The sequence below is a fragment of the Haliaeetus albicilla genome, chromosome 7 (assembly GCF_947461875.1).
Source record: "Haliaeetus albicilla chromosome 7, bHalAlb1.1, whole genome shotgun sequence".
Taxonomy (NCBI): domain Eukaryota; kingdom Metazoa; phylum Chordata; class Aves; order Accipitriformes; family Accipitridae; genus Haliaeetus; species Haliaeetus albicilla.
Genome location: NC_091489.1, coordinates 32,476,316 through 32,489,326, shown reverse-complemented (window position 1 = coordinate 32,489,326; position 13,011 = coordinate 32,476,316). Strand labels below are relative to the sequence as shown.

Here is a 13,011-nt window from a genome sequence, read left to right as displayed (position 1 = left end):
AAAATATAGGGTCAAATTGCTGGGTTGAATATACTATGCACGCATCCCACTTCAGGTTTCTTGATTGAAAAATGCTTCTATTAGAGTTATTTTGACACACAGGTGCATACACCCTGACCTCTTTCTTATATGTAAGACCTTCCTATGGATATGTAGATGTTAATATCTGCTAGACTGAACTTTCTGTCTGCTATATAGCCTATGTCTGGAAGGAGCTGTTTCATTCAGTGCAAAAAGTTAATAATGCAACAATATTGCTTTCTAGGTCGTCTTACCTTCCCTGGCATGTTTGAGGCTAGCAGTGTATGAAGAAGGAGGCAAATTTATTGGTCATCGGATATTACCAGTCTCAGCAATTCGACCAGGTGAACTTTTTTCTCCATTGAGACAGACATTGTGAAAAGTGTGAAGAGTGAAAAGAAGCAGCAAGCCAGAATCCCAGTGCTGTAAATCAGCAGCCACTCTGCAGATTTATAGCAACTGGGGATTTGAATGATCTGTCTCAACTTTGAAATGGAAAATACTGTATTTCAGCAGAAATTTAAATTTGTAATGAACCAGGAAAACCAATAGAATTACGCATCAGAGGCATGGTTGGCACTTACCGGTCTCCAGTAGATCAACTGTTTGTTCACAGTTCTATGCTAAAAGATGCAATTGTACACTTTTAAGAGGAAAGAGGGCAGCAACAGCTAATTTTGATGTCATCTTTGTGAGAATGGAAGATTGCTGGGAATGAAAAAAATATGCTCCTCTAATGTAATTTTTGCATGCATCCAAGGACTGACCTATATGCAAGCTGTTGTATCTTTGCAAAACCTTTAAATCAACCCAAAATAACTTTTATCTTTATTGCTGAAAATTTAAAAAAAAAAAAAAATCATTACTGGTCTCTTCCAAATCATATAATTATTTCTATTATAATTAGTGGCCACTTGACTGAAAATTGTCTTGTGTGACAACTCAGCCCTAATTTTCCAGGCCAGCGACTTGTTAGAGATCATGTTTCAGAAAGATGTGGTGACATTGGCATTTTGAGCAAGAGAAGTGTCTGACTTCAACGCCAGCTTTGCCGGGGGGGGGGGGGGGGGAACAAAATGAGGGCAAGCCTATGGCCATAAACATGCTCCCAGTTTCACTCACAGTAGAAAACTAAGAGTATCTGTGTTTACCCTGTACCTTATCTAACCAGTTGCAGCAGTAGCACAAAACTCAGGTCCCCATATCTAATAGTTGTTGTCCATATTATTCCTGGAGACCTGATCTCAGGTAATGTATAAATCAGTCCTTTCTCTTGTGGCAGGTGATGTCAGGGGTCTTCTAAGAAGAGCTCCAAGTGGTTTTGTCTTAGCTGGTGTGGGCCGCATGGCCTCTCTGCAAGCGCAAACAGGCTAGCCATGGGAGGTGGCTGCTGGGCATGTCACTGCTCCAGGATTTCCTCACCAGTTATCACTTCTCCTTCCCTTCTCTCTACCCTGCTCTTGGCTATGCAACCCTGGCCGTTCTGTTGTACCAGCTCTGCCAATCTCCACACCTTTTTTGCGAGCCAACTCAGCTTACCAATCCAGCAGAAAACTCTCCACTGTTTTCTGTTGGCTTAATGGATATAATTGCCTCATGGAGGATCTGCCGAGCTCCAGAGGAAGATAGGCGATTGGAGAGGAGAAAGGGACACGTGAAGGATTTCCCTCTTCTGGTGGAAGTGAGCTCTTCCCACGGCTGATCCCCTTTTATGGCACTCACTCTTCATGCAGCACAGAGACCATTCAGAGCACTCAATCATGTACCTGCTTTTAAGCTTGTGCTTTTTAGAACAAAGGCCAATGTGTTAAATCATGCAAGGACTTCTGAGAGCTTTTACCTGCAGCCCTATCTTCTGTCCTTTTGACTCCAGTAATCATTAGTTTACAGCATGTGATGGAGAACAGCATGTTGATTTTGGTTTATGTATCTGCTGAAAATTTGCTGGAGGTGCTTGAGAGAGCTGAGAAACCTTTGTAATATTTAATTTCTCTCTTTTCTGAGACATTAATGAAAACTATATCATACTATCACACAAATCCACAGAATTAGCATTATTCCCATAGCAAGGATTTAACTGTTACTTGGAGAAGGAGTTGTTCACATCAGCCAACTGAGGGTCCCCCCCAGATAAATGCATACTGCTCCTGACTTTTATCTTGACACTACCCATATGTGTGGCTCTGTAATCATGCCTTAGAAGAACGACTTCAGCCATGGTGCAAGACACCAATTTGTGAGGCAGAGGATACAGCTTTGCAGCACTGCAATGCTGTAAGAATTTGTTGGGTCTGGAAGTCCTTTTCTCCCATTCCTACTTCCATCGCTGTCTTTAAACTGGCATTAGTGTGTCTCACCTTATGGTGAGGCATTTTGAGGAGCTAAATTGATGGAAGACTCTTCGCAGTTCCTGCAGGTTGCTTTTTCCGGAGTTTAGCTTGCTGAGCTGCCTTTCTACAAAGTTAGAAAAGTGTCACTGAACAAGAGAAAGAGCAGCAGATGGTGGTAGGTGGCTGGGAGAAAGGGTTTGGGGCTGCCCCATCTGTGTTGTCTCGCCATTAGCTTGGCTAAGCTGCACTGTAATGTGTGCCCTCACTTATACAAGACAGCCAGCTTTCAAAATAGTCTGAAAATACTCTTTTTTTTTCCAGATACATCTCCAAGGTTGGTCACATGATAGGATTCATACACACACACACTTTGTAGGTAAAGTGCCCCATTGTCTATTTTTTTAATTAGATGCTGTGCTGTGGACAGACTGTTACATCTTGGTTTTACTTGGCTGCTCAGATTCCCGAGTACTACAAGGGTCACTTTTGAAAATTAAGCAGGAGCTACAAAACTAAAAAAAAAAAAAAAATGCAGCGAAAGGTAATAAAATAGAATACATAAAAAATTATATAAATGACAATTTTTTGCATTATTCACAGATGTTAAAATAAAGGGAAAATACTATTTTGAACTGCAGTGTCATGTGCCTTTCTAACGGTCCCTTGTCTTTATACTTATCTCTGAAACCCTCAGGTAAATCTTTCCCTACCAGAAGTCCCTGAGGTTGCTTGCTCAGTTGGAGCCACACTATAAATAACAAGTGATAACACAATTACACTGGAAATGCCTGTGGAAGAGTTTATGCTCTGAACTGGTTGTTTCTTTTTTTGCAGGCTATCACTACATTTGTCTGAGGAATGAGAGGAACCAACCTTTGACACTGCCAGCTCTCTTTGTGTACATAGAAGTCAAAGACTATGTACCTGATACATATGCAGGTAATTCTGTGACATTTTCCTACTGGGAAATAGAAAGGTTAATTGAAATGCAAAATAAATGTGGTATAGATGACTTGCCATATTGGGATAACCGTCCTGTGAACAAACCTCTGCATCTGATGGATTATGTCTCATCACTCATACAAGATGGCCTGATTTACAGCAGCCTGCCTGAGGTTTAGGATTAGGGCCAACTCTTATTTTCAGCAGGCCTTGTATGACTCTAAAGGAGGAAATACCCCAGGCATTTGCCATTGAAACTGTCGTGGTTTCAGCCCAGCCGGTAACAAAGGACCCCGCGGCCGCTCGCTCACTCCTCCCGCCCCCCTCCGGTGGGATAGGGGGGAGACGGAGGAGAGAAAAGAAAAAAAAACCTGGAACCTCGAGGGCTGAGATAAAGGCAGTTTACTGGAACAACACAAAGAAATTACAACAACAACGACGGTACTAATGAAAGAGTATACAAAAAGAGTGATGCACAGTGCAACTGCTCACCACCTGGGACCCGACGCTCCGCCACTTCCCCCACCGAAAGTCGAGACCACTCCCGCCGGCCGCTCCCCATTTATATACTGAGCATGATGTCACATGGTATGGAATAGCTCCTTGGCCAGTTCAGGTCAGCTGCCCCGGCTATGCCCCCCACCTCCCAGGTTCCTGTAAAAATTAACTATCCCAGCTGAACCCAGGACAGAAACACAAATGAAACTTTGCTTACACAACACAGTAGTATGTAATTGTTTCCTAAGCTGAGTGCCATGCTTAATGTAAAGCATTGTATTTTGTAATCGGCCCTAAACAAGGATAGGCTTAAAGAGCGTACTGCACTTCAGTGAAAAAAATGTATTCTGTATAGCTATTTTGATTTTTTGAAAAAATGGGATTTTTGCTAATGCTCCTCTATGCCTCATGTGAAGCAGGATCCTAGTTGGCTGATGCTGTAAGCTTTGAAAATCCATCATAAAACAAACACTGTGCAGAAAATGTACATCCACGAGACCAAGCACAAACTCAAAGAGGGTTTGCATTAAGAGTATTTGTGCACAATGGTGTACTCCCCTCCACTGTTATTTCTAGGACCTAGGAGTACCTATCAGCAGCAGATCTGTATGAAAAATAACAGTCTCTTTCTTAAAAGCTGAGGAGCACTGGAACTATAACATAAGGGGTTTGAGACTGAAGTTATTTGCATTATTTCTAGATGTGATCGAGGCCTTATCCAATCCAATCAGATATGTAAACTTGATGGAGCAAAGAGCTAAGCAACTGGCCGCACTGACCCTGGAAGATGAAGAAGAGGTAAAGAAGGAGGTAAGGGAGTTTTCAGAGTATCTGCAAGTTATGGTACAGTATTTACAAGCACCTGCTTTGCTTAGAAAGACAAATATTGAAAGTCTCTGGGAATTGTATCTGTTGATTACTTGAACACCTGTGAACATCTCACCTAGAATGAGACCGGGTACATTACAGCTGAGAAGCATTGCACTGTGTGTGTGGTTTCACTGGAGGCAGCATGTTGTGCATGGACCAAGTTACTGTTCAGAGGTAGAGAGAGACCAAAAGCTGAATAAAAAACCATGTTATGTGCATGCTGATTTGCAACTTTGTTATGTAGTAAATGAAATCTTCTTAAGTCATTGGCTGTTGTTTTCCAGTGTGATGCTGAAGTTCCCCTTACAAAAAAGACAACTCTGTGTCAGTAGCTTTTCCTGAAAATATTACAAATTTTCCAGAATTTCAGGCTCTGTTTCTGGAGAGGTTATTCTGTTCAGGAACATTTGTGTATCTCAGATTATGATGTTGCTATACATTCTTTGTGAGCAAACGTGCCCTAAAGAGACCCAGTATAATCATACAATAATTGAGAGGGGAAGGGGCCTCTGCAGGTCAACTGATCCAACTCTTCATAGATCTTAGAAAGAGAGATGAAGAGGAGGAGACCTGAACAATAAATGTTCAGGCCTACTCTAGCTTAGCTGAAAGCTATGGGAGCCACATTTTCAGTTGTTAGATATCTGTTTGGGTATATGTGGTTACCTACAGACTAACCCGTAAACCCTGTTTGTCTGTGTAATTGGAGGTGGTGTGCATACAAATCCATGGATGTTATTTTGAGCATAATAGAGAGTACTGGCAGTTCAGCTCTGGTTTCTCATAAACTCTATGCACATTCAAACGTTCAGTCTCTCTGTTCCAGACAGTTGTCATTGGGACGTCTTCTAGCAGTGTTTGAAAATATCAACCTTGTCTATTAAAGATTGCTTGTGTCAGATGTTAGGCACATCATGTGAATCAAAAGGCACTCAGTACAGGTCTCTAGCGAAGATGGAGAAATGCTTTATAATCCTAAACTGCCCTCAGCTCTGGTGCCTGTCTTCTTCAATTCTCAGATGTGCAAAGCCTCACTGAACTAGATTTTGTAACCAAGAATACATTCCCAAAGCAGACCAGATGAGTGAAAGTCATTACAATTCACTGGCCAACAATTTACTCTTTGTGCAGTGTCACAAGTTTGGCTGAACGAGGACACTGTGAAATGCTCAATAGTATCTTAGACATTTATCTAGGACGCTCTACACATGAGATTCTATTTTAATAGCAAAGTCTTTTTTTAACATAATCCTTTAAATACCTTAGAGGTCATTTTTACTTTTGAAAAAGTACAGATTTTCCTGGTCTGTACAGGCTTATTTGTTAGTTAGAAAAATTCTGTCACAGAGTATCTTCTAAAGCAATTGAGAAGAAGGAAAGATGAATTGTAGTGCTTGGGTAGTGCTACCATATGTCAAGGAGCTTTAAAGCTCATAGGATAAAGGAGCTTGTTTGGAGTAGCAGAGAAATATTTTTTAAAAGAAAACTGTAATGATTGTAGTGGTGCTTTTGCTAAAAATGTATAAGCATTCAGTTAGATAGACTAGCAAGGGACAGGTACAAAATTGGCACTTTAAGTGGCGATCTAAATACACCATTGTTACCTTCTATTTATACACACCCTTTCTGGGTAAGATATTTGGCAGCTGGGCTGTACTTGGAAATCTCGCATTGCCTTATCATGTTGTGTGATGATAACGTTTTCTTCAGCGGTCAGCCAGGCCGACTGTTTTGTTCACCTACATTGGCCCGCAAGAATCACATCAGTTAATAATTGCAAGTACATTCACTGGCAACATAGCTAAATAAACTCAAGTATGTTTGCCAGAAATGTACACATAAGTGCACCTGGATTAAATTTTCCTATGTGCAGTTTCAAATTTACGCACCATAAATATTTGTGTGCAAAGCTGTGCTGTCTCCTAGCACAGATTCTACCTCCCCATACCTCTTTCCCTCCCCTCACACACATTTATTTATCTGAGCTGGGTTCTTGCAGCTGCCACAGGAAAACTGAGAGCTTTTTTCTTTGCTCCCTAGAAGTTCAAACTACGTCTCTGCAAGAAGTTCTCCAGGCTTCTTGCAAAACAGTAATCAAATAAGCTACCTAATAGTGAATTGTTTTGAATAAATAAATGAGCCTTTCTTTAGGCTTCAAATTACACTGCCTGTTAATTATCAGTGTAATGACATAAACAAAGAATGCTGAAGAACTGCCAAAATTTACAGCATCTTTTCTGCATTTATTTGCAATGTTCCCATCATAAGTGTAACATGAATTCCTACCTTTAGCTTTCTGGTCAGTTCTTGCTTTCCAGCCTGGCCATAGAACAGCTATTTTGCAGAATGGAAGCACTGTAATACCTCCAGTGTGGGTTTTGTACTTTTAACTGTACTTCTCTGAATACATTGTAAATCTTTATAAGTGTACAGGTGTGAATGTTGCCTTCTCTTCCCCTACCTGGTGTCCTTTACAGACAGGAGGAATAAGCCGTAGAAATTTGCAGAGAGTTCCTTGGCTTGAATTGATCCCAGCCTAAAGTAGGTTGATGTAACTAGTGTGTATGTTTTCACCCCCACAGTCATGGCAGCAGAAGTGTGTAGGGGTCTAGGAAAAGCTAGCCAGAGTAAAATGCATTTTGGCTGTGGCTGCTGGTGTACTGTCCCTGGGGCTGCATGTTAATTCCCACTGCAGAGGCAGGGAGGCAGGAGGCCTTGCTGGCTCATTAATGTGTCTGACACGGAAGCAGCAGAGTGTCTGACCTGTTGTTTCTACCCATAAAACAGTGATGAAATGGAAACTGTTGTTTTGCATGCCTGGATGTAAATCAAATGAAGCCAATTGGCTGCTTTGGCTAAATAAAATTATTTTGATAGGGAAAGTAAACAAAACCAGCTCTAGGGGAGCAGCTGCATTTAGCATATCTGATACCACTATTTAAAATGAAAATTCAGGCATAATTTTGCAAATCATAATGATCACAGCAAGTTGCAGTAATGGAAATTAAGTTGATCTGACACTTCTTATAGGGAGACGTTGCTTAGACTTGCTTATACTTTGCCAAGGAGGATAGAGGCAAACGGACTTAATAACTGCCCACCTAGTCTTAACAGTGCAGCACAGAGGAGATCTCTCAGCCCCAACACATTGCAACTTCTTTTCTCTGTAGAAATAGAAATAGACCATATAGATATGTACCTGTATGGGTATGTATCTTTCTACTTAGTAAATATACTGTCTTGCAAAGACATGGCAACATGTGGAATACAAACCATTTTCTGTCAATATTAAAACTATAAATTGTAAGGCTGGATTACATCATGTTTTAAAAAGAGCCTAAAATATTCTTCACTAAGGAAAAATCATGTTTACTTTAACATTCTGTGTGATGAATTATGAGAAACTGCTTTTTAACGAAATTAGATTGCTTGATGTAGTGAAAATTACTCTTTATTCTCTTCCTGATCCTGTCTCACATTTCTGCTTTAGTTTCTGAAAACGGATGGTTTATGTCCAAAACTGACAGGCTATATTAATAGTTTCTCAACAAGCTGTGATGCAGCTTTTCACACCACTACAAACCCAAAGTATGATAATACCCACTTGCCCATGCAGTGACTTTTGGGGCACAAACTTGCCAGAAATTAGGAACTCTAGCTTTATTTGTGTGTTGATGATCTATATAGCAAACATTGTTTTTATTAAACTAATGAATTGCATCCTGTGAGGAGTATATTTTAAGGAGAATTGAGGGGATAACCATGTCTGTGCATGTTTGTCACAGCTGCAGCTTTTGCCAGTCGCATGTTCTATTGTCATAAATGTTGGTTAGATCATGTTTTTCCTTATTTTATTGCAGTCAGTACTGCTTGCTATAAATGAAGTTGTTGGCATTGGTTTTCAATTGCATCATGTTTCTGACTATAATATCTCTCTCCTATAATTTTGGTAGAAATAGGCTCTTGAGACAGAAACACTTTTGCAATATACAATGTGTTGTCAGGGCCAAGATGAAGGAAATCAGCAGCAGGAGCAGCACAAAACAGTTAGATCAAAATGTATTTTGCTTCTATCGATTCAGTGCAGTCTGATATTTTGCAAGTGTGGAGTAATCATGGGGCAGAAAACAACAACTGTGGTATCCTGCCTCTGCATGTAATGTGATTACCATCAAAGAGTGAAATGGAGGCAGCCGAAGGAATAAATCCAAAACTACCCTGAGACACCATGGCAACTGGCCCCTTGCAGGGACAGCAGGAAGCGGGGCTTGGCCATTTCAAAATAAAAATTGCTTCGAATGACCTTCTGTTTGCTGAGTGCTGGGCACTTTGCTTATAACCTGATGGTCGCAAGGGAAATTATAAGACGTTCAGTGCATAGTACAACATATGCTGTAAGCCTGAGCCTTTAGGAAACTGGAGAGAAAGAAAAGATTGTGGAAAATGCTTAAATATTTGGATACCACAGAAGTATTTATGCAGCAGGATGGAGGTACTGTTTACGTATTACCCTTGGAGTGTAATTAGAAGAATGTAAGATCTTGGGAATCAGAAGTATGTCTCTGTTCTGCAAGAACAGTGAATAATGATAGTGCTGTGTGTATCTATGAAATTTAAAAGTAATTTTGTGTACATGTTTTGTTCACAGCAGGGATTTGAGTAGCATTTTCATGCCAGCTTCTACATTATCTCTAGAAAGGTTTTACAGCAAAGAACAGTGCTTTTCAATAAAACACAGATTTCACATCTGGTGCAGGTAATATATACCGTACTGAAAAACGTCCCTGATGAGTTATATCCACTTAAAATAAAAATACTTTTTCAGAATAATACATGCTCTATTTCTTCTTGAAATTTACCCTGCAAAAATGAACCACCTGGATTACCATGGCTCTTAAGGATATCTTTTTGTTTGTTTGTTTTCTTTTAGAATGATTTATATATAACATTTACAAAATTTTATATTTGAAAAATGAGGCTAAACTAGACCTGCAGATAAACAATTTTAAGTCTGTTAGTTGGAAAGAGCAATATAAATCATTACGTATTTTCAGATTGACCATGGAGATGCACCATCTGAAGCTAACAATGAACCTAGGCCCACACCAGCAGAAAATGGAGTAAATTACACTGCCTCTCTTACACCGAAACCAGCAACTCAGGTTGTCCATAGCCAACCAGCACCAGGTAAAAAAAACAATGGAAAACAAAAAAAGTCCCATATTTTCAAAATAGATCTGGATAATAATTTTTCATGTGCTTTGCATTTAAAGAACAAAGGGGGAGTTGTGCTTGTTTGTTTTGTTTTTATAAAATAGGTAGAAATTTTCCCACTACTTTTGTATGCTGTTAGGGCCAGTCTTCTTCAAATAGACTAATATCTTCTATCTAAGAGTTGCTTTTGTGGTGGAACTGAAGTCCATTACAAGCAGGAAAATTTGCTGGATTTTGTTTTCTGTTGTTGTTGCAAGTGCAGGAATATCTTTAAATTGTTTTTACAAATATGCCTAATTTATGCATGTGGTTACACTTTATTCCACATACAAAATACAGTCTTAGATACTTACATATTTTGTATTGGCATATCTCCTATAACAAATCCGTGTTAAACCACAGCGTTTATAATTTTATGATTAAGTAAAACAGCAAAGTTCAGGTGGGTTTTTGGAAAGTTACCTTTTTGTGTTGGTTCATAGGATCGGTGTTGTTTTCTATGTTGCTACTCTTCTGCTCAAGAGATGTGTTTTCTCAAATGATTAATAAATGCCCACGTCAGTTTATGTCCTGTGTCACCTGCCATGTTTTAATATGCAATCAAGCAGCACACTAATGGCTGTTGTTTTAAAAGAATTAGAATTAGTCATCTCTTTTATGTCTAGGTTCGGTGAAAGCACCTGCAAAGACAGAAGATCTTATTCAGAGTGTCCTCACAGGTAATAAATACACAGTTTACACTGCATGAATGATACGCTTTTTTCTTCAAGAGAAACATTTTTTATTAAATAGGCCACCTGGCTTAGACATTTCTTTAAGTGATTAGGACTGCAGTAACTCGTAGAAAACGTACATACCGTGTTTTCTTTCTCAGCTTTGAAGTTATTAAATGTTTGAGCACATGGTTCATGAATTCGGTTTTGGGTGCCAACAGGGAATTTTTTAAAAATATCACATTGTTGTAGTTTCACAAGCACAACATTATCATCTAACGCAGACAAAAGACCAGCATTATTATGAGAACAGAAGCTACATTTGCTCTGAATATTTTGAATAGTAGTGAAACCATTTTATCTTCATTAGCCTTGCAGTGTTCCCATTGCTCCTACAAAACTGAAATTACCATTACATTAAGCAAACTGGCCTGTCAGTTCGGTAGTGCCAAGACACATGAAATTCTGCATGTTGATTGCCTCTTATTCAATCTCCCTCATGCAGTAGAAAGAGGCTGGCCTAGGTTTTGGGAGTACCTGTTGGCCTCATACAATCAGTCTGTTGTCTGGGAAGGGGTCTTCAGTCTGGTTCTTCCAGAGCTGTGACCCCAGATCATGCAAGTCATCACTCCCTCCAGGGCTTTTTTCTTCTTTTTTCTCTTTCTTTCTTTCTTTTTTTTTTTTTTAATCGCTGGTTTGGGGTGAGCTCGTGCAGGTCAGGCTAGCAGACACTGAGCTCAAGCTGTGATCTGGGTTCACAGAGCAGGATGTCCTTCATAGCTGCTGTTGGAGTAGCAGCACTGGAGTGCAGCTTTCAGTATTTAGCTACCGATCCTTTGGTAGACTGACAACCAGATGGCCATGACACCTCTGATGCAGGGTCTCCATGTTATGTAGCCCATCCAGAGAGAAGGGAGACTTGAAGTGTTGGTACAGTCGGTACAAAACTGATCTGTGGTCATGTCTATGTAAGATCATGTTTTTATAAGCTGAGCTGATGGGAATCTTTTGCAGCTGAAAGGGGTTGAGGAAAGAAAGTACATGTGTTTTATTTTGCTACACATCTTGGTGTTCTAAATTTTCATCTCACTTCTTACCCTTCTATCAATTAAATTTGCCACAGTATTTTCAATCTGGTTAGCTTATTTCCAGATAAGTCTACTCAGTTAGTTTAAGCTAGCACATTTCACTTACCTGCAGTAAACAAGCATGCTTTGTTTCATTCCTTCTAATGGCAATTCCTGGGTTCCCTGATTGAAATCGTACATTATTAGAAAATTGAAGTGGCTTTTCTTATTATCATTGTAGAAGTGGAAGCACAGACTATTGAGGAGCTAAAGCAACAGAAGTCTTTTGTCAAGCTTCAGAAGAAGCACTACAAGGAAATGAAGGACCTTGTAAAGAGGCACCACAAGAAAACCACCGACCTTATTAAAGAGCACACTGCAAAGTATAATGAAATCCAAAATGACTACCTGCGACGAAGAGCAGTTTTAGAAAAAACAGCAAAAAGAGACAGTAAGAAAAGGTAGGTTGAATGTAGCTTTCCTATTCTTGGATACTGGAGATCTTTACTCAAGTTGTCTTTTATAGTAGACAATTAATATGGAGGTGATATTAGAGCACAGAAAAAAGTCAAAAGCAGGAAGATTCCTAGGTAAAATGAAGTCTGGGCCTTTGATACGGAAATCGTCAGAAAAAGCCCTCTCCGTGATGTGCTGCTTCTCTGCTAGAAGCCAGATAAGTTGTTCACCATGTTATACCTCTTTCCCTGTAAGTGAGGGCATGCAATATTGATCCTGGGACTTTCCCTAGACACCTGGTATGGGTAGGTGACTCAGCTGTACTAACAGCAGCCAGTGGTTAGGTAGTGAGCTTAATCACAAACTATGAGAGGGGGCATCCCCTACATACTGGGACAGTTCAGGAGCCAGACTGCAGCATGAAACTCAAACCTACCTGGATAAAGTGTTTTACTTTTCTGCTCAGGTCAACTGCAGCATGTTGTGTATCGGTGCACCCCATCTTCTCCCATGCTGACCTGCCTTAGGAGGAGGAGTATCAGTTCCATGGAAACTTCTGCCCCACACTTAATAATATAAATTCATAATGTAGCTCCTTTTTCAAGCAAGGAGAAGTTTTTGCAGCCAGCACACATGGTCATCCTGCCCATATTAAGCAAATGGTTTATTCTGGGCCACCACAGTGTGCTCTCTGGTGGTGGAAGAGACCTGAGTGTCAAAACATGAGCAAAACTTGGTGCTCTTTTGTGCTATTTATGGGTAAAATGGATATTCTGAATTTGGGGATAAAGAGCATTGTCTCCAAGTTAGAGCCCTGGAAAAAACTCACGCTAGAGTAGAAGGCATCAGTTACATAATTAGGTGAAAGAAACACCTGAAAGTTATTAACATCTGGCTACT

At 40.0% G+C, this 13,011-nt stretch overlaps 1 protein-coding gene across 3 annotated transcripts in view; it reads left to right on the top strand.

The window, feature by feature from the left end:
• PLCB1 (phospholipase C beta 1) overlaps positions 1-13,011 on the top strand; it is a 412,892-nt gene that overhangs the window by 326,425 nt on the left and 73,456 nt on the right. For all 3 annotated transcript variants that reach the window (XM_069787592.1, XM_069787594.1, XM_069787593.1), the window contains exons 21-26: positions 266-365; positions 3,186-3,290; positions 4,492-4,601; positions 9,716-9,848; positions 10,541-10,594; positions 11,897-12,116. In XM_069787592.1, the coding sequence (XP_069643693.1) occupies positions 266-365; positions 3,186-3,290; positions 4,492-4,601; positions 9,716-9,848; positions 10,541-10,594; positions 11,897-12,116 (722 nt within the window). The remainder of the gene's footprint in view (positions 1-265; positions 366-3,185; positions 3,291-4,491; positions 4,602-9,715; positions 9,849-10,540; positions 10,595-11,896; positions 12,117-13,011) is intronic.